This window comes from Mobula hypostoma, chromosome 5 (genome assembly GCF_963921235.1).
Source record: "Mobula hypostoma chromosome 5, sMobHyp1.1, whole genome shotgun sequence".
In the NCBI taxonomy this organism is placed as follows: Eukaryota; Metazoa; Chordata; class Chondrichthyes; order Myliobatiformes; family Myliobatidae; genus Mobula; species Mobula hypostoma.
In genome coordinates this window covers 28,622,389-28,643,929 of record NC_086101.1, presented here as the reverse complement: position 1 = coordinate 28,643,929, position 21,541 = coordinate 28,622,389, and the positions used below count along the sequence as shown (strand labels likewise).

Here is a 21,541-nt window from a genome sequence, read left to right as displayed (position 1 = left end):
GCCTTGGGCACCGGGATGTCGAGACGATGATCCGGGCGTACGGGAGGAATCTGACTGGGAGGGCCCCTCTCACTGCCAGCCAGGCGAGGTCCTGGTGCCTGTTGGTGAGATCTGGTGATGAGGTATTTTGCCAGATGAACTGGACGGTCTGCTCAAGGAACCACCCCACTGTGTCCATCATGTCCTTCTCCTGCAGTGTCTGCAGGACATTACGTGCTGACCACTGCCTGATGGCCCTGTGGTCAAAGGCATTGACCTGGAAGAACTTCTCCACGAAGGACAGGTATGGCGGCAACGACCAGCTGACGGGGGCGTTGCGCGGGAGTGGAGCCAGACCCATCCTTCGTAGCCAGGACTACAGGTAGAACACGGGCACATAGTGGTACTTGGTGCCCACGTATCTGGGATCCACGCTCGACCTGATGCAGCCACAGACGAAGCTGGCCATCAGGGTGAGGGCGACATTGGGAACGTTTTTGCCCTCATTATCCAGGGACTTGTGAATGGCGGCCCATCTGACACGCTCCATCTTGGATCCCCAGACGAATCTGAAGACAGCTCAGGTGATTTCTGAGCCGCAGGACCAGGGGATGGGCCACACCTGCGCCAAGTACAGCAGCCCTGAGAGCACCTCACACCTGATGACCAGGTTCTTGCCCGTTATCGATAGGGAGCGCCCTCCCCACAGTCCCAGTTTCTGTTTCACCTTGGCAGTCCGCTACTGCCATTTCTTATTGCATGCCTCGGCCCCTCCAAACCAGATCCCCAACACCTTCACGTGGTCAGACCTGATGGTGAAGGGGACACTGGATCGGTCGGGCTAGTTGCCGAAAAGCATGGCTTTGCTCTTCATGGGGTTGACCCTGGCCCCCGACGCCAGCTCAAACTGGTCGCAGGTGCTAATAAGCCTGCGAACCGACCTCGGATCAGAGCAGAAAATGGTGACATCATCCACGTACAGGGCGGTTTTCACTTGGGTCCCTCCACTGCCTGTCAGCGTCACCCCTCTTATGCCCTCATCCCTCCTGATGGCTTCGGCAAAGGGTTCTATGCAGCACACAAACAAGACAGGGGAGAGGGCAGCCCTGCCTGACTCCAGACCTGATGGGGAAGCTGTCTGTTTCCCACCCGTTGACCTGGACTGCACTACGGATGTCTGTGTAGAGCAGTCTGATCCAATTCCGGATTCCCTCCCCAAATCCCATGTTGGAGAGCATGTCCGCCATGTACATGTGTGAGAAATGGAAGGTGTAGCACATGAGGCAAAGTATTAGAGAAGTTCCTGTTTAGGGATAAAATATATGGGCTACATGGAGGCATAGTGGTTGGCAGATTGCTTTACAGTACCAGCGACCTGGGTTCATTTCCCACCGCTGTCTGTAAGGAGTTTGTACATTCTTCCCGTGACAGTGTGGGTTTCCTCCAGGTGCTCTGGTTTCTTTCCACATTCCAAAGACGTACATGTTGGTTGGATAATTGGTCATTGTAAATTGTCCCATAATTAGGCCAGGAATAAATCAGGAGATTATTGGGCAGCGCAGCCTCAGAAGACCGGAAGGGCCTGTTCGGCACTGCATGTATACATAATATGGAAGGAGAAGAAAAAATATTAATCATAATAAATAAGTAAAACAATTACACTATATGTATATTGAACAGATTAAAAACTGTGCAAAAAAACAGAAAAAATATATATTTTGAAAGTAAGAAGTAAATATAAGCCCAATCTTAGAACCTCATACATTAAAACTCTGATAATCCCATGTTCAAAATACCAGTCGGGTGACATCTAACTCGCTTATTACTTTACCAGTCTTTGCCATCTGCAAGGTGTCTACTTGTGAGGCTGTGCTAATTGTACTGTGGCTGCACACAGGGTATGTGGGCAGAGGACAGGTCTGGAGTGTGGACCAATAACGAGGACAGAGTGTGCATGAGGAGCCCAGCTCCAGAGTGTGGACCAGTGGTCCTGTGTGTGGACAGAGCTGGGATCTGGAGCTGGAGCCAGGATGCTGAATGTGGGCTGTGAGTGTGTACAGAGCCAGGGTCTGGAGAGTGGGCCTGAAACACACCGGCTGAAACTCACCAGGTTCTGCTTCCCAAGTTCCCTGAAACTCATTGAGTTTGAATACCTTTATTGCATAATACATGAACTCACTGAGCTTAAAGCATTGATGGGCTTCATATTCTATGGAAAAAAGTGAAATGGAAGTGGTGAGATACTAATAGGAGTAGCATCCAATAGTAGGCAAGATCAGCTGTCCTGGAACCCCCAGCATGCCATGTGCTGGATTGTCTGTTTTACAAGTGTATCAATTGCTGAAAATTGAGAGGCAATTGCTGAAAATTGAGAGGAAATTGCTGATTTATTTCATTACAGATTTAGGGAAAATGTGGCTGACAATCCCTGAGTAACAGTTCAATTCTGATCAGTTTGACTCAGGGGCTTTCTGGTTATAGGGTCCATCCCTTGTACAGTGTTTGTGCAAATTTAAAGGCACAGACTATTTTCTACATGGGGAGTGAATTCAGAAATCAGTCAGAGGTGCAAAAGGACTTGGGAGTCATAATATGGGGTTCTAGTACAGAATTCCCTGAAGGTTAACTTGCAGGTTCAGTTGATAGTAATGAAGTCAAATGTAATGTTAGCATTCATTTCAAAGAGGACTAGAATATAAACACAAGTATATTATGCTGAGCTCAATAAGGCATTGATAAGATCACAAGTGATACACTGCGAGTAGTTTTGGGCCCCATAAGGAAGGATATGTGGGCACTGGAGAAGGTTCACAGGAGGTTTACGAGAATGATTTTGGGAATGAAATAGTTAATGTATGATGAGCATTTGATGGGTCTGGGCCTGTACTCAACAGAGTTTAGAAGAATTAGGGGGATCTCATTGAAACTTATTGAATATTTAAGGGAGCAAATAGAGTGCACGTGAAGAGGATGTTTCAATTCGTGTGAGAGTCTGGGAGCAGAGGGCACAATGTCGGAATGCAAGGAGATCCTTTTAGAACAGTGATGAGGAGGAATTTCTTCAGTCAGTGGGTGGTGAATGTGTGGAATCCATTGACACAGATGGCTTTGGGGGCCAAAGCATTGGATATATTTAAACCAGAGGTTGATAGGTTCTTGATTAGTAAGGGTGTCAAGGTTAAAGGAAGCAGGCAGGGGAATCGGAGTTGAAAGGGAAAATAAATCACCCGTGATTGAACAGTGGACCAGACTCAACAAGCTGAATGACCTGATTCTGTTCTTATGTCCTGTGATCTTTGAGAAGATTTCAGGTTGTTGGCTGCTCAGAAAGAATAGATCACATGGAATACAGGAAGATCTGGCTTACTGGATACACAGTTTATTTGATAGTAGGAAGCAGAGAGGGATTCCGAAAGCTTGTTTCTCAGACCAAATGCCCATAAATTTTGGTATACCTTTGAGCTTGACAGTGGGCATTGCTGTTTGTCATCTATATCAACAGTTTAGACATGACTAAGACATGGTTAGTAAGGTTGATCATGACACAGAGGTTTCACACAGAGAGTGGTGGGTGCGTGGAATACACTGCCAGCAATGGTGATAGAGGCTGAAACAATAGGGGCTTTTAAGAGACCCTTAGATAGGTACATGGAGCTCAGAAAAATAAAGAACTGTAATGTGCTGCAGATTTCTATGTTCTACAACAATAACATAGGTGGTAGACTGGACAATGAAGGTGGCAAATAAGAGTTTTAATTCAGGTATGTGTGAAATGTTGTGTTTTGCAAAGTCTAAACAGGTAGGACTTTCACAGTAAATATCAGGGCCCTGGGGAGTGTTATAGAGCAGAGGGGCCTTGGACTACAAATACATGGTTCACTGAAAATAGAGGCACCGGCTGACAGGGTGGAGAAGGTGGCTTCTAGCATGCTGGGCTTCATAAGTCAAGGCACCGGGTATAAAAGTACGGAGGGCATGATACATTTGCACAAGGCACCGGTGAGCCCACATCTGGTGTATTGTGTTCAGTTTTAGTCAGCCTGCTATTGGAAAAATGTTATTAAACTGGAAAGAGTTCAGAGAAAAGGATTCTGCTAGGATTTGGGGGACTGAATTATAGGCGGAGATTGGACTAATTAGGACTTTATTCCTTACAGTGTAAGAGACAAGAGGTGAATAAAATCATGAGGGGCATAGATGAGGCAAATGCACTGATTTTTATTCACTGGAGTTGTGGTATCAAGAACCGAGGGCATAAGTTTAATGTTAGATGGGAAAACTTTAAGAGCAATTTGAGAGGCAACATTTTTGTGCAGATGGTGGTATTATTTTGGAATCAGTGTCAGGGGAGATTCTTTACCTCTGTCTGCACCACAGTCTGATCTCTGAACCTCCTTTCTGGTTCCCCCGTGATAACTGGCATTGCATCTCCTCAGATCTAGTCCCATCTGTAACTGACCATTATGGTGTTTCACCGCTAAAGCAACTTACTCAAAGTAAACTTGTAATTAGATACATATATGCCACCAAATACAACCTAACGATTAATTTCCTATAATTTTCCTAAAGATTAATAAAACTATAGAATAATAACCATAATGTAATTAATACAATACTGCCCAATTTGAGCATTCAGCCACAGTGCAGAAGACAACAATCTGTGCAAATACAAAAAGAAATTAATAATAAATAAATAAATAAGCAACAAATATTGAGAACATGAGATAAAGAGTCCTTGAAAGTGAGTCCATTGTTGGTGGAAATATTTCAATGATGGGGCAAGTGAAGTTGCATGAAGTTATCCCCTTTGGTTCAAGAGCTTAATGGTTGAGGAAGTTACTATTCCTGAACTTGGTGGTGTGAGCCCTGAGACTCCTGTACCTTCTTCCTGATGATAGCAGCAAGAAGAGAGCTTGTCCTGTGTGATGGGGGTCCCTAATGATGGATGCTGATTTCCTGCAACACCATATCTGTGCTGAATATAGAACAATGTTATAAAAATCCCATCAGCCTGCACATCATCCACATCCCTCTGTTCACTAAATCGATGCCCTCCAGTATTTGAAATTCCCAGAAAAAGACTCTATCTGTACCACCCATAGCACAATACACTCCTATCAGGTCACCCATCAGCCTCTGAGAGTCCACATGAAGAAAAATCGAAGGACAACGAAGGGATAGTCAAGGGAAGAAGAAGAACACTTACAGGACTGCATTGAGTTAATCAACTAGACCATATTCAGGGGTTCATCTTAGATCTGAAAGACTGCCACAGCCTTCACTGACTTCATCGAGACTTGTGTGGGTAAGTGTGTATTTTTGAGAACATACTGAGTCTTGCCAAACAGGAAGCCATTGATGAACCAGGAGATTCACAGAAGAAGGTATGAAATGGATCAGGCTGGAAAGGTTGAGGAAAATCCCAAGTAGTCTCTGGCCATATAAACAACACAAGGGAGCACGGCAGAAAGTTGCAGATGGGAGTTTTAATAAGTATATCCCTTCATTGTTTACCGAGGAAAATGTCATGGTTTCGAAGAGTTAAGGGAAACAATGGAGATGTATTGGAGGAAATTCATATTATCAGGAGGAGGTATTGGCAGCCCTACAGTGCTTTAAGGTGGATAAATCCCCAGAGTCTGACGAAGAGCATCTCCGACGTTGTGGGAGACTGGATAAAGAAACTGAAGGGGCCCATACGGTAATGTTTTCTTTATCATTAGCCATAGGTGAAGTTTCCAAAGACTGGGGTACTCACTGCTGTCCCATCATTTAAGGTAGCGAGGGAACTGCAGACCAGTCAGTCTGATATGAGTAGAGCGGATGTTATGGAGGGAATTCTGAAGGACAGGATCTAACAATATTGGGATAGACAATCTCATTAGGAGGAGTCCACATGGCTTTGTGCATGGGAAGTTATGCTTGACTGGAGAGAAATGGTAAATTGGATACATAACTGGCTTAGAGTTAGGAAGAGGGGTACTTCTCAAAATGAAGGCCTGTGTCAAGTTTCATGCCACAGGGGTTAATGCTGGGACCTTTGTAGTTTGTGATTTATGTAAACATTTTGGATGAAAGTGTACAAGTCATATAACAGGAATTCTGCAGATGCTGGAAATTCAAGCAACACACATCAAAGTTGCTGGTGAACGCAGCAGGCCAGGCAGCATCTCTAGGAAGAGGTACAGTCAACGTTTCAGGTCGAGACCCTTTGTCAGGACGGGTCACACTACGGTTCTCCACGGGCGATGGGTGCTCGTTCTCAGACTCACCATGTGGCCTGCTGATTTGATATTTCCGGGTGTGGCCGGACAGACATGTGCCTTTGGGGTACGGCCCCGTGAACAACCCGGTTCCCCACCGGGGTAGGAAGAGGGGGTGGAAGGAGTGGGGGTGAGGGAGAGTGGAGGGGGGGTGGTGAGGGAGAGGGGGAGGGGAGTGTAGTGTGGGAGAGGGAGGGGGAGTGTGGTCAGGTGGGGGGAGGTAGAGGAGGGGGAGGTAGAGGGGACGAAGTAGAGGGGGAGGTGAAGGTAGTTGGAGGAGGGGGAAGGTAGAGGAGGGGGAGGTAGAGGAGGGAAGAGGGTAAAGGAGGGAAGAAGGTGGGGGCAGGTAGAGGAGGAGGAAGGTAGAGGAGGGGGGAGGGTAGAGGAGGGAAGGTAAGGCGGGGAGGGATGGAAGGTAGAGGATGGGGAGGGGGTGGCAGAGGAGGGAGGGGTGGCAGAGGAGGGGAGGGGGATGGTAGAGAGGGAGAGGGAGAAGGTAGAGAGGAGGGTGAAGGGGAAGGTAGAGGAGGAGGGGGAAGGTAGAGGTGGGGAGGTGCTGTAGGTAGAGGGGTGTGAGGGTGTAGGTAGAGGAGGGGGAGGTAGCGGAGTGGGAGTGGGAGGTTGCAGAGGAGAGGAGGTAGAGTTGTGGGAGATTGGGAGGTAGAGGTGGGGGAGGGTGGGAGGTAGAGGTGGGAGAGGTAGAAGAGGAGGGAAGTAGAGGGGGAGGGGGAGTAGAGGGGGAGGGGAAGAGGAGCACGAGGGGGGAGGTAGAGGAGGCGGATGCGAGCAGTGGGGAGGATGTCAGCGGAGCAGAGAGAGGTAGTGGGGGAAGGAGGAGAGTAGGGGATACGGGAGAAGGAGGGAAGGGAGTGGGGGGGAGGGGCAGGAATGGGGAGTGTGAAGGAGGGGAGAAAGTGGGGAGTGGGGAGGAGGGAAGGGAGTGGGGATGAAATGAGGGAGAAAGAGTTGGGAAGAGGGAAGGGAGTGGTGAATGGGGAGGAAGGGAAGGGGGTGGAGGGGAGGGAGTGGGGAGGAGTGGGGAGTAGGTAGGAGGGAAGGGAGAAGGGAGTGCGGAGGGGAGGGAGTGGGTGGGGAGTGGGGAGGAATGGAGGGGTTAGGGAGGAGGGAAGAGAGTGAGGAGGAGGAGAGGGAGAAGGGAGGGGAGGAGGGCAGGGTGACGAGGGGTGTGGGGAGTGAGTGGGGTGTGGGGAGGAGGGGAGTGTGGGGCGTGGGGAGGAGGGGAGGTAGAGGGGAGTTGGCGGGAGAGGAGGGAGTGGGGATTGGGCAAGAGGTGAGGGTGGGGAGTGGGGAGGAGTTGAGAGGGTCGGGAGTGGGCGGGAGGGGAGGGGAGGGAGTTGGCAGGAGGGGAGGGAGTGGGGAGTAGGTAGGAGGGAAGGGAGACGGGAGTGTGGAGGAGGAGGGAGTGGGGATGAGGGGAGGGAAAAAGAGTGGGGAGGAGGGAAGGGAGTAGGGAGAGGGGAGGAGGGGAGGGAGTATGGAGTTGGTAGGAGGCGGAGTGGGGAGTAGGTAGGTGGGAGGGGTGGGGGGTGGGGAGTGGGGAGGAATGGAGGGGATAGGGAGGAGGGAAGAGAGTGAGGAGGAGGAGAGGGGAGGGAGAGGAGAGGGGAGGGGAGGAGGAGAGAGTGGGGAGGAGGGGAGAAGGGGTGTCGGGAGGAGGGGAGGGATTGCGGAGTGGGGAGGATGGGAGGGAGAGGGACTGGGGAGGATGGGAGGGAGGGAGAGTGGGGCGGAGGGGAGGGGGAGAGTGAGTGGGGAGTGGGGAAGGTAGGAGGGAGTAAGAGTGGGGTGGAGGGAAGGGAGTGGGGAGAGAGGAGGAGGGGAGGGAGTAGGGAGTGTGGAGGAGGGGAGGGGGAGTGTGGAGGAGGGAAGGGAGTGGGGAGTGAGGAGGAGGGGAGGGGGAGTGTGGAGGAGGGAAGGGAGGGGGGAGTGTGGAGGAGGGAAGGGAGGGGGGAGTGTGGAGGAGGGAAGGGAGTGGGGAGTGAGGAGGAGGGAAAGGGAGTGGGGAGGGGGGAGTGAGTGAGGAGGAGGGAGAGGGGAGGATGGGAGGGACTGGATAGTGGTGATGGGGAGGAGTGGAGGGAGTGGCGAGTGATGTTGGGGAGGAGGTGAGGGAGTGGCGAGTGATGACGGGCAGGAGGGGAAGGAATAGGGATTGGGGACGGGGAGGAAGGGAAGGAATAGGGATTGGGGACGCGGAAGAAGGGAAGGAATAGAGATTGGGGACGGGGAGGAAGGGAAGGAATAGGGATTGGGGACGGGGAGGAAGGGAAGGAATAGGGATTGGGGACGGGGGAGGGGAAGGAATAGGGATTGGGGACGGGGGGAGGGGGAGTAGGGATTGGGGACGGGGAGGAGGCTGGGGAGTGGGGACGGGGAGGAAGGGGAGGAGTGTCAAGTGTCTCGTGTCGACGAGGGGCGAAGTGGAGGGAGTGGTGAGTGATGATGGGGAGGAGGGGGAGTGGGGAGTAGTGATGGGCAGGAGTAGGGAGTGGGGACGGGGGGAGTGGGGAGGCGGCGGGAGATGGGGGCATCACCAGAAGTTCGGGAAATCAGGTTGGAGGCTACCGAAGCGGGATACAAGGTGTTCCTCCTCCAACCTAAATGTGGCCTCAAAACGACAGTGGAGGAGCCCGTGGATAGACATATCGATCCTGCTTTTTCTGGTGGACGGAGCATATGTACTCGGAGAAGCGGTCTACCAATACGTCGGCTCTCTCCGATATACAGGAGGCCCCTCCCCAAGCACCGAACACAGTATATCACCCCAACAGACTCACGGGTGAAGAGTCGACTCCCCCTGAAGGACTGTTTAGGGCTTTAAATGGCAGTGAGTGAGGAGGTGTAGGGACACCTTCGCCGAGTACCTATGTGCTGTCAGATATGTCTATCCATGGCCTCCTTCACTGTCGTGATGAGGCCACACCAAGGTTGGAGGAACAACACCCTATATTTCTTTTGGGTAGCCGCTAATCTGATGGCATGAACATTGATTTCTCGAATTACCGGTAATCCGCCCCTGCCCCCGTTCACTAATTCCTCCCCCTTTTCCCTCTCTCACTTACTACCTTGACCGTTCATCGATTCCCTCTGGTGCTCTCTCCGCCCCCCCCCCCCGCCCCTTTCCTCCATAGCCGGTCTCTTTCACCTATCAACTTCCAAACTCTTCACTTCATCTCCCCCTCCAAGTTTCACCCATCACCTTGTGTTTCTGTCTCCTCTCACCCTTTTAAATCTACTCCTCAGATTTTTGTTCTCCAGTCCTGCCCAGGGGTCTCGGCCGGAAATATCGACTGTACTGTTTTTGCATAGATGCTGCCTGGCCTGCTGAGTTCCTCCAGCACTTTGTGTGTGTGTTGCTTGGACTTCCAGCATCTGCATATTTTTCTCTTGTATGTCAATGCGGATTTAAATTCATCACTTGTTGAACCTGGGTGTCTGTAACATATGTGCGAACAGGTTGGTCCGATGATGGGAAGATTTGTAACCATTACACGTAGCTCAAAGAAATTGTTCCTCCCTCAACTACAAGAGACTGTCACCTTATTTGTGACAACTTTTCAAATCTATCAACTGCATCTCTTTGTCCATGGGCCAGTCTAAAATGAAGTTTATTGTCAAATGCACCAGTAAATGTATGCCCAGGTACAATTAAAACTTAATTTACGTAAGCATTGTAGGCATTCCCAGTGAAAACAAATTAGACACTTTTTGAAAAAAACAAGATGCGATTCCATTGGCATCCTGGTCGGCACAGGCACCAGGTCCGAATGAGTGGCTCCTGTGCTGAACTGCTCTGTGGTCTGAACTCACATTTACCCACTACAATAAAATAGCGCAAAGCAGATTGTTATTGAGCGTTTAGTTGCTTAGTGAACAAGGAGCGGTTTGGTTTCTTCAATTTACACCCAAGTGGAAAAAAATAAATTTCAACCAACGATTGGCGTCTTACAGAAACAGCCCCACCTATGCAGCCCCCCACACAACTACACACTACCTCCCTCACAGGCAACCTGTTTCACTCACCTGTAGATCGGATGTCTGTCTGTCTGCAGCTGACGAGGGACTGCAGCGCTGGTTCGAGTGGTCTCAGTGGGAATCCCCACTGCGCTGTCTGTACGTGGGTCAGACTCTAAACCTCACTGGGTTGATTAAAGTACCCGTGCTCGGAGCTCCGTTGTGTTTTCAGACAAATGCTCGAGTTGACATTAATGTTGAGTAGCGATATATGCAGGGAAAAGCCGTCCTGGACCGGTTCAAGTACTGCACTGTATCCCTTCTGCACAGACTGGGCCGAGTCCTGCAGATATACTTTCTGATTTGCTCATCAGTTTCGATTCCACGAGCAGAGATTGTCCATGTAACACTAGTTTTACGTAGATAGAAGAAACGAAAGGGACAAACAGAGGGGGCGGTGGTTGACTTCCACAGCAGAAGTTGCGGTTGGTTTGCTCTCCACCTTGGCAGCAGAGAACAAGTGGGGGCGGGGCTGAAATTCCCGGCGGTTGGAGAATTCAATGTTCAGGCGATCAGGTGTCTCTTCGTTACAATTCAGCATCCGATTCCCACACCGACATATCTGTCCGTTACCTTCGCTGCTGCCACTGAGGCCAAACTCGCAACACTTCATATTCCACCTGGGCAGTCTCTAACCTCGTGCTTTCACGAATTTCCGTAATTTCTACCCTCCACCATATTCTCTCTTCCTGTTCTCTTTTTTCCCCATTCACCAGCCCTGATGAGCTTCCCATCACTTCCCCTCCTCCTTTCCTTTATTCCGTGGGCCACTTTCAACGCCTGTTACATTTCTTCTTCTTCACTCCTTTACGTCTTCCATCTCCCAGCTTCTTACATCATGCCCCACCCTCGCCCACCTGTTCCCCCTCATCTGGTCTCATTATTACCTGCCATTTTGTATTCCCTCCTTCTCCCTATCACCAGCTTTTGATTTTGGGTTCTACCCACTTCCTTTCCAGTCCTAATGAAGGGTCCTGACCTGAAACATTGCCCTCCATGGATTCTGTCGGACCTGCCGAGTTCTCCCAGTATAGAGATGCACTGTTCTCTAATTCCTCATTCCCCAATCCTGGTGATAAAGACTGTATGCATTATCTTTGTCCACGTCCCCCTTATAATTTTGTACACCTCTCTAAAGTCTCCTGCTCCAATAAATAAAAGTCCTAACCTGCTTAGCTTCTCTCCAGAACTCAGTCCCTCAAGCCCGCAAACATCTCTTAATCTCCTCTGCTCTCTTTCCTGATTAATGACATCATTCACATAGAAGGGTAACTAACGATAAACACAAAACTTCTATAACTGCAACATAACATAACATAACATCCCAACTATGATATTCAGTGCCCTGACTGAAAAACACCAGCATGCCAAAAGCCTAATTCACCACCTTTTCTACTTGCAATGCCACATTCAGTGAACCATGCATTTGTACTCTGGGATCCCTCTGTTATGCAACACTCCCCAGGGTCTTAACATTGACTGTGATTATCCTATACCAATCTGTCTACCCAAAGTGAAAGACCATGTGTTTATACAAACTAAATTCCATTTGCCAATTCCCAGCCCATGTATCCAGCTGATAAAGATACCTCTATAAATCCTAATAGTCATCTTCACTCTGAATGCAACCATCCACTGTATTTTAGTGTCATTTGCAAAGGTACTAACCAACTGTCTAGCAGAATTTGTCCTCACTCTTAATAATTTCTCCTTTGGCTCCTCCCATACCTTGAAACAAAATGAGTAGCCATGGGCACTCGCATGGGTCCCAGCTATGCCTTCCTTTTTGGTGGCTACATGGAACAGTCTAAGTTCCAAGCCTACACTGGTGTCTGTTGCCCACTTTTCCTACGCTGCATTGTTGAGTGTGTTGCTGCTGCTTCCTGCACCCACATGGAGCTTGTCGACTTCATCAACTTTGCCTCTAACTAGCACCCTATCCTCAAATTTACCTGGTCCATATCCGACACATCCCCTTCACTCTCTCAATCACTCTGTCTCCATCTCTGGAAACAGTCTATCTACTGATACCATTTATAAATCCACTGATTCTCACAGCTACCTGGACTACACCTCATCCCACCCTGTCACCTGTAAAAATGCCAACCCCTTCTCTCAGTTCCCCTATCTTCACTGTATCGGCTCTCAGGATGAGGTTTTTCATTCCAGTAATACTGAGATGTTCTCCTACTTCAAAGAAAAGGGCTTCCCTTCCTCCACCAGCAATGCTGCCCTCACCCGTATCCCTTTCATTTTGTGTACCATCCTCCCACTACCACAGCAGGGATAGGGTTCTCACTAGCCTCCACTGAATTAGTTCACACATAATTCAGCATAACTTCCACCATCTACAAGGGGATCCTCCCACCAAGCACATCTTTCCCTCCCTCTTATTTTCCACTTTCTGCAGGGATTACTCCCTTGTAAATTCATCCCTCCTCACTGATCTCTGTCCTGGTACTTTTCCTTGCAAGCAGAACAAGTGCCATACCTGCCCCTACACCTCTTCCCTCACTATCATTCAGGGCCCGAACAGTCCTTCCAAGTGAGATGACAGTTCACCTGAGAGTCTTTTATAGTCATCTACTGTATTAGGTGCTCCTCATGTGGCCTCCTGTATATTGGTGAGATCTGACATAGATTGGGAGACCACCTCACTGAGCACGTATGCTCCATCCGCCAGAAAAAGTGGAATCTCCTGGTAGCCACCCATTTCAATTCTATTTCCCAATCCCATCCCAATATGTCTGTCTATGGCCTCATCTACTGCCACTCAGTTTAAATGAGCAACACCTTATAGTCCATCTGGGTAGCCTCCAACCTGATGGCATGAACATCACTTTCTCAAACTTCTGGTAATGCCCCACTTCTCCCCCACCATTCCCCATTCCTGTTTCCCTCTCTGACCTTATCTCTTTACCTGTCCATCACCTCCCTCTGGTGCTCCTCCTCCTTCCCCTTCTTCCATGGTTTTCTGTCCTCTCCTATCAGATTCCCCCTTCTCCAGCCCTGCATCTTTCACCAATCAACTTCCTAGCTCTTTACTTCACCCCCTCCACGTCTCCCGGTTTCACATGTGACCGAGCACCTTGTATTTCTTCCTTCTCTTCCCCCTCCATCTTACTCTGACCTCCTCTTTCTTTCCAATGCTGATCAAGGGTTTCGGCCCAAAACTTTTTACTCTTTCCCATAGATGCTGCCTTGCCTGCTGCGTTCCATCCAGCATTATGTGTGTGTTGTTTTGGGTTTCCAGCATCTGCAGACTTTCTGATGTTTGTGACACTGATATAGATGACAGACAGCAATGGGCCCAGTACCAGTCTCTGGGGAACACCACTAGTCATGGGCCTCTAATCTGAAAAAAAAATTCCTGCATAATCTTCTGCTGCCTGCCATAAGGCCAATTCATTATCCAGTTGGTTAGCTCTCTCTGGATGCCATGCAATCCATAGCAACCTATCATGCAGATCCCTATCAAAGGTGTTACTGAATTCCATATCATCAACGTCCTTGATTACATTTACAAAAAACGTAATCAAATTCATGAGACATGACCTTCCACGCAGAAAGCTACGCTGATTATTCCTAAGCATTTCCATCCTTTCCAAACGGGTAAACATTTTCCCTCAAAATCTGCTCCATAATATATGGGCTGAGTGCAGGTCAGTGGGACTAGGTGAGAGTAAGAGTTCGGCACGGAGTAGAAGGGCCGAGACGGCCTGTTTTTGGGCTGTAATTGTTATATAGTTATATGCACAACAGATGCTAAAATGTGTAACTCAAAATGGTGTCAGCTTGGAATGTGGTAATAGCCAGAAGATGTGCATGGATGTACGTACTTGAGATTAGATACTGGTGAAAAACGTTTTCCTCCTGGCAGACCCGCGGCCATGTGTGCCAAGGGCAAAGTTGCAGGAGACCAGAAGGTCCAGGCTGGTATTAATAGGGAGGGGATGGTAAAATACTAGGATATAAGTTTATTTATTTTACTATTTTTTCAGAGATACCGTGCAGAATAGGCCCTTCTGGCTCAACAGTGTAGTAAGAGCGGGAACAGCAAGAGGGTTTCACACTGAGCTCCTGTCAAAGAGATTATTGAAGTATCTTGCAACACACATAAAAGTTGCTGGTGAACGCAGCAGGCATTCTTGGTGAAGTATCTTGGTTAGCTAGGTAAGTGGGCCAAGGAATGACAAAAAAGAACATTGGCTCAGATTAGTGTGTAGTGTTGCACCTTCGGGAGACAAATAAAATCATTTACAGGTGAATGGGGTGTCATAGAATAGAGGGTTCTAGGAGTACAAGTCCAAGGTTCCCTGAAAGTGGTGCTTTTAGGTAGACAGAATGGGGAATAAGCCTTTTGGCACTCTAGCCTCCGTCTGTCAGGGGCACAGAGTACAAAATTTGGAATGTTATGTAAAAGTTTTACAAGATTTTGGTGAGGCTACATTTAGGATATTCAGTTTTAGTTATCCACGTATCGGACATATATTATTCAGCAGGAAAGACTGTTAAGGAGATTTACGAGGATTTTGCCTGGAGATGAGAGACTGAGTTATGGAAAGAGGTTGAGCAGGTTGGAATATTTTTCGTCGGAGCATAGGAAATTGAGGAGTGATCATACAGAGGTGGGGAAAAGTATGAGTGAATGTGCTGTCTTTTCCCCGTTTGGGTAAATCAAGAAGATAGATAGATAGATATACTTTATTAATCCCGAGGGAAATTGGGTTTCGTTACAGCAGCACCAACCAAGAATAGAGCGTAAATATAGCATAAATAGCAAACTACAGGGTATAGCATCAAGGTGAGTAGGGACAGATTAAATAGGAATTAGAGGGGCAGTTTTTTTATCCAGAGGCTAGTCCATAGACAGAAAACTGAGAAGCATGACCTCCAGGGTAGTAATTTCTGGATTGCTACCTATTCCATGTGCCAGTGAGGGCAGAAGCAGGACGATTTGGCAGATAAGTGTGTGGCTGGGAAGTTGGTGCAGGTTCTTCGATCACTGGGATCTCTTCTGGGTGAGATATAACCTGAGCAAACGTGACGGGTTGCTCCTGAACCTGACAGGGACCAATATTCTTGCGGACAATTTTATTAGAGCTGTTTGGGAGGGTTTAAACTAATTTGGCAGGGAGGTGGGAACCGTAGTGAAGAGACTCAGGATAGGATGGATAGTGAAAAAGCAAAGAAAACATGCTGTCAAACTGCTAAGAAGAGCAGGCATTTGATAGGACAAAATTGCAGCCAGCAGCGTGATATCAGTGCATTTGGGACGCAGAATCAAAAAGGGTAGCAAATACAGCACTCAAAGTGTTATATCCCAATGCATGGAGTACAAAAAATAAGGTGGATGATCTTGTTGCACTTTTAGATTGTCAGGTATGATGGTTGTAATTGGGAGCTGAATGTCCAAGGTTACACAATGTATTGGAGGGATGGGAAGGTAGGCAGAGGGGGTGGTGCGGCTCTGCGGGTAAAGAATGGCATCAAATAGTAGAAAGATGTGACATAGGATCGGAGGATTTTGAATCATTGTGGGTTGAGTTAAGAAACTGAAAGGGTAAGAGGACCCTGATGGCAGTTACATATAGGCCTCCCAACAGTAGCTGGGATGTGGACCACAGTTTACAATGGGAAGTAGAAAAGGTGTGTCAATACGGCAATGTTATGATAGTCATGGGAGATTTTATCCTGCAGGTGGATTGGGAAAATCAGGTTGGTAATGGATCCCAAGAGACTGAGTTCATTGAATGTCTATGAGATGGTATTTTAGAGCAGTTTGTCATTGAGCCAACTGGGGATCAGCTAACACCCACAGAATGCTGGGGGAACGCAGCAGGCCAGGCAGCATCCAATTCCAACTGTGCTGGATTGGGTGTTATGTAATGAACCAGAGGCGATTAGGGAGCTTAATGTGAAAGAACACTCAGGAGGCAGTGATCACAATATAATTGAGTTTAACCTGAAATTTGATAGGGAGAAAGTAAAGTCTGATATAGCAGTATTTCAGTGGAGTAAAGGAAATTACCGTGGTATGAGAGAGGAGTTGGCCAAAGTAACTGGGAAGGAGATGCTGGCAGGGGCGACAGTAAAGCAGCAATGGCATGAGTTTCTGGGAAAAATGAGGAAGGTGCTGGATAGATGTATTGCAAACCAATGAAATACTCAAATGGCAAAATAGTGCAACCATGGCTGAAAAAAGAAGGCATAGCTCATGGGGCAAAAGAGAGGGCATGCAATAAAGCAAAAAACAATGGTAAGATAGAGGATTGGGAAGCTCTTAAAACACTGGAGAGAGCAACTAAAAGAATCATTAGGAGGGAAAAGATGAAATATGAAAGCAAGCTAGCAAACAATACCGAAATGGATGGTAAAAACTTATTCAAGTATGTAAGAAATAAAAGACATGAAAATGGATAGAGGGCAACTAGAAAATGAGGCTGGCGAAATAATAACAGGGGACAAGGAGATAACAGTTGAACTAAATCAGTCTTTTGCATGTCTTCACTGTGGAAGACACTGGCAGTGTGCCAGATTTTGAAGGGTGTGAGGGAAGAGAAGTGAGTGCATTTACTGTTTCAAGAGAGAATGTGCCCAAAAAGCTGAAAGAATTAAGGGTACATAGAGTAGTACTAGAAAGTTTGTGAACTAACTTTCAGCTTTTGGAGATGGAGGAAATTCAACATCATTATTACTCTCCCCAAGAGCGGTCAACCAACAAAAATCACTCCAAGAGCAAGGCGTGTAATATTCCAGGTCACAAGGAACCTCAGGGTAACATCTAAGGAGCTACAGGCCTTCCTTGCATTGGCTAATGTCAGTATTCATGAGACTACTATCAGGCAAGTACTGAAAAATGATGGCAGAATTGCAAGGAGAAAGCCACTACTCTCCAATAAGAACATTGCTGCCCATCTAAAGTTTGCTAAAGACCACGTGGATAAGCTAGAAGGCTATTGGAAGAATGTTCTGTGGACAAATGAGTTTAAAATAGAGCTTTTTAGCTTAAGAAGTGTTAAGTTTGGTGAAAAGCAAACACTGCATTATGCCATAAGAACGTCATCCCATCTAGATACATGGTGGTGGCAGTGTCATGGTTTGGGCCTGTTTTGCTGCCTTGTGACTAGGAAAGCTTGCCATCATTGATGGAACTATGAATTCTGAATTTCACCAGCAAATTCTACAGGAAAATGTCAGAATATCCATTCATGAACTGAAGCGCAAGAGAAAGTGGGTCATGCAGTGAGACAATGACACTAATCACACAAGTCAGTCTAGCAAAGAATGGTTAAAGCAGAAGATATTTCACATTTTGGAATGGCTGAGTCAAAGTCCTTACCTTAATCCTATAGAAATGCTGTGGAAGGCCCTGAAGCAAGCAGTTCATCCAGGGAAGCTCACCAATATCCCAGAGTTGCAGCAGTTTTGTAAGGAGGAATGACATAAAATTCCACCGAGCCGATGTGCAGGACTGAACAACGGTTACTGGAGGCATTTGGTTGAAGTTATTGCTGTACAAGGGGGTCACAAACATCCTTCCTTCCTTCCTCACACACTTAGCTCCTGGTGGAGTCATTGGGGCACCGTCATGACAAGCTTTGCCCCAGTCTGTTCCATCTGTCGCGGTTGTGTGCCAGAACCTGGGTCACCGCAAGTGTTTTCCCTGTCCATTCTTTAATGTTGTCCGTCTATCTTTTCCTCTGTCTACCTCTCCTACTTTTCACCTCCACAGTTCCTTGTAGAATGGTCTTTGTAAGGCCACTGGATCTTGTTACGTGGCCATACCATCTCAGCTTTCTTTTCTTCACCGTTGTGAGAAGGTTCTCATGGGGGCCAATGTGGTGCTGGATGGTCTTGTGGACCTGCTCATTTGTGATGTGGTCCAAGTATGAGATGCCCAAGACATTGCGATAGCATCTCATTTCCAATGCCTGTATCACAAACATGACTGAAAGCAAATGTTACCATACTTTTCAACAAATGCATGTAATATTGGATCATTTTTCTCAATAAATAAATGAAAAAGTATACTGTTTGTGTTAATTATTTAACTGGGTTCACTTTATCTAATTGTAGGACTTACATGAAGATCTGATCACCTTTTAGGCCATAATTATGCAGTAATAGAGAAAATATTGAAGGGTTCATAAACTTTCTTCCACGACTGTAAGTCACCTGTACCAAATGAACTGCTGGGGTTCTGAAAGACGTCATGGTAGAGATTGTGGAGGCATTAGTAATAATCTTGCAAAAATCATTGGACTCTGGCATAGCGAGAATTGTAACTCCACTCTTTAAGAAAGGAGGAAGGCAGTAGAAAGGAAATTATAGACCAGTTAGCCTGGCCTCTGTGGTTGTAAAGTTGTTGGGAGTTCATTGTTAAGGATGTTATGGAGTATTTGGTGACACAGGACAAGATAGGATCAAGTCAGCACAGTTTTCTTAAAGGAAAATCTTACCTGACAAACCTGTTGAAGTTCTTTGATGAGATTACAAGTAGGATAGATAAAGGGGGACGCAGCGGATGTTTTATTTGGACTTTCAGAAGGCCTTTGATAAGGTGCCAGACATGAAGGTGCTTACCATGTTATGAGCCCATGGTATTACAGGAAAGTTACTGGCATGGTTAGAGCAATGGCTGATTGGTAGGAGACAGCAACTGGGAATAGAAGAATCCTTTTCTGGTTGGCTGCCAGTGACTAGTGGTGTTCCGCAGGGGTCGGTGCTGGGACCATTTCTTTTTATGCTGTATATCAATGATTTAGATGATGGAATATATGGTTTTGTTACCAAGATTGCAGATGATACAATGATTGGTGGAGGGGCAGATGGTGATGAGGAAACAGGTAGGCTGCAGAAGGACTTAGACAGATTAGCACAATGGGCAAGAAAGTAGCAAATGAAATACAGTGTTGGAAAATGTATGGTCATGCACTTTGGTAGTAGAAATAAATATACAGACTATTTTCTAAACAGCAAAAAAATCCAAAAATCTAAGAAACAAAGGGACTTGGGAGTCCTTGTGCAGAATACCCTAAAGGTTAACTTGCAGGTGACTTGGTGGTGAGGAAGGCAAACACAATGTTAGCATTCATTTCAAGAGGTCTAGAATACAGGAGCAGGTTTATGATGCTGAGGCTTTTTGAGGCACTGGTGAGGCCTCACCTTGAGTATTGTGAACAGATTTGGGCTCCTCATCTAAGAAAAGATGTGCTGGCATTGGAGAGGGTTCAGAGGAGGATCAGAAGGAGGATTCTCGGAATGAAAGGGTTATTATATGAGGAACGTTTGATGGCTCTGGGTCGTAATTGCTGGAATTCAGAAGGATATGGGAGGATCTCAATGAAACCTTCAAATGTTGAAAGGCCTAGACGGAGTAGTTGTGGAAAGGCTGTTTCCTACAGTGGGGCAGTCTAGGACAAGAGGACACAGCCTCAGGATAGAGGGGTGTCCATTTAAAGCACCGATGCGGAGTAATTTCTTTAGCCGGAGGGTGCTGAATTTTTGGAATTTGTTACCACGGGCAGCTGTGGAGACGAGGTTTGATAAGGCAGAGCTTTGATAGGTTCTTGATTGGACACGGCATCAAATGATATGGGGAGAAGGCCGGGGATTGGGACTGAGGAGGGGGGAAAGTATCAGCCATCTTTGAACGGCGGCGCAGACTGGATGGGCCAAATAGCCTCATTCTTCTCCTACGTCTTAAATAAAAAGAGCCAGTGAAGCAGGTACTTTACACTTAAATATTTCCTGTCCATCTACTTGTCCAAGTACTTTTAAAACTATGTGGGTTATAATAGGCTCAGCTTAGGTGACAAAACTGATCAGCATGGCCAGTTGTGCTGAAGGGTCTGTTAATACTCTGTAATTGGTGTAGTTGGCGGTCAGAGCCACTGCGGGCCGTCTTGATTCCGGGACGAATCGCAAGACGACACGAGTAATTAACAAGGCTTAGCGAGGACCTTCACCAAGCACCCGATGTCCATGTTCTTTCTAGTTATTGAGGTACAGCGCCTTCCCACAGTCTCAATGTAAGGTTGCCCGTCTAGTCCAGCCATTTTTTGTCACACGTCTCAGACCCTCGGTACAAGCTCCCCAGCACCTTCAGCTTGTCAGGAGGAGCCCCAGGACCGGTCGGACCAGTTGCCGAAGAGCACAGCAAACCAGGAAACAAATAACCTTGAATCCCGACTGATGACTGTGACGTGGAGAGTGAGCGGTCAGCTGTACCTCTGCTCCTCCTACTACTGTTGACTTCATGAACCGCTCCTTTGTGTTTCAACACGCCGGGAGATCTATTTCAGTATTTCCTGTAAAATCTCTATTTGTGGAAATCGAAACTCATGAGCGAAACAGAGAACAAACGGCACGCCTCCGAAACTTCCGGAGGGGGAACCAGCGGCGGTCCGGGACATCCTTTCCCTGCAGATTGCGCCACTCCAGGATTTGCAGATCGGCACTTTCGGGTTTTCAGAGCGGGTTTTCAGACAGCTCAGTGAAGTTCATTGTCCGAACTACATGCTGATAGTGCAGGAGGGCTGCCGGCTCGAGGATTCGTACTATCGTCAACCCTGCAGCCCCCTTCAACTGCAGAGGACACTTTATCCATCCGTGAGTGAGGCAGGTCAATACGCAAGTGTATCTGTTGAGTTCGAGCGTGTGTCTATTTGTATGTATGAGGGAGTGTTGGGGTATATGTGCGTTAGAGTGGGTGCTCAGTGTAGTAGTCGGTGCTTAACACCTCAAGGCATAGGAGCGGAGTTAGGCCATTCAGCAATTCAAATATACTTAATCATGGCAGATTTATTTTCCCTGTCAACCACATAACATTCTCCACATAACATTGACAGCCTTACTAATAAAGAATCTATCAAACTCCCCTTGAAATCTACACAATGACTTGGTCTCAACTTGGCAATGAATTATCAAGATTCACAATGGTCAAACCATTGCTCCACATCTCTGTTTCTGGAAGACTGGAAAATTGCAAATGAGAGAGGCAGAAGAAAGGAAATTATGGGCCAGTTAGTCTGACCTCAGTGGTTGGGGAGATGTTGGAGTTGATTGCTAAGGATGTGGTTTCGGGGTACTTGGAGGCACAAGATAAGATAGGCTGTAGTCAGCATGTTTTCCTGAAGGGAAGATCTTGCCTGACAAATCTGTTGAAATTCTTCGAAGAAATAGCAAGCAGGATAGACAAAGGGGCATTGGTGGATTTTGTGAACTTGGATTTTCATAAGGCCTTTGACAAGGTTCCACAC

At 47.3% G+C, this 21,541-nt stretch overlaps 1 protein-coding gene across 1 annotated transcript in view; it reads right to left on the bottom strand.

Annotated features, from left to right (window-relative positions):
* The window catches only part of LOC134346167 (uncharacterized), a 39,010-nt gene extending 21,032 nt beyond the window's left edge, over positions 1–17,978 (bottom strand). Inside the window, exon 1 of the mRNA XM_063047481.1 lies at positions 17,620–17,978. Coding sequence (XP_062903551.1) covers positions 17,620–17,856 — 237 coding nt within the window. The 5' untranslated portion in view covers positions 17,857–17,978. The remainder of the gene's footprint in view (positions 1–17,619) is intronic.
* Positions 17,979–21,541: the final 3,563 nt, after the last annotated feature.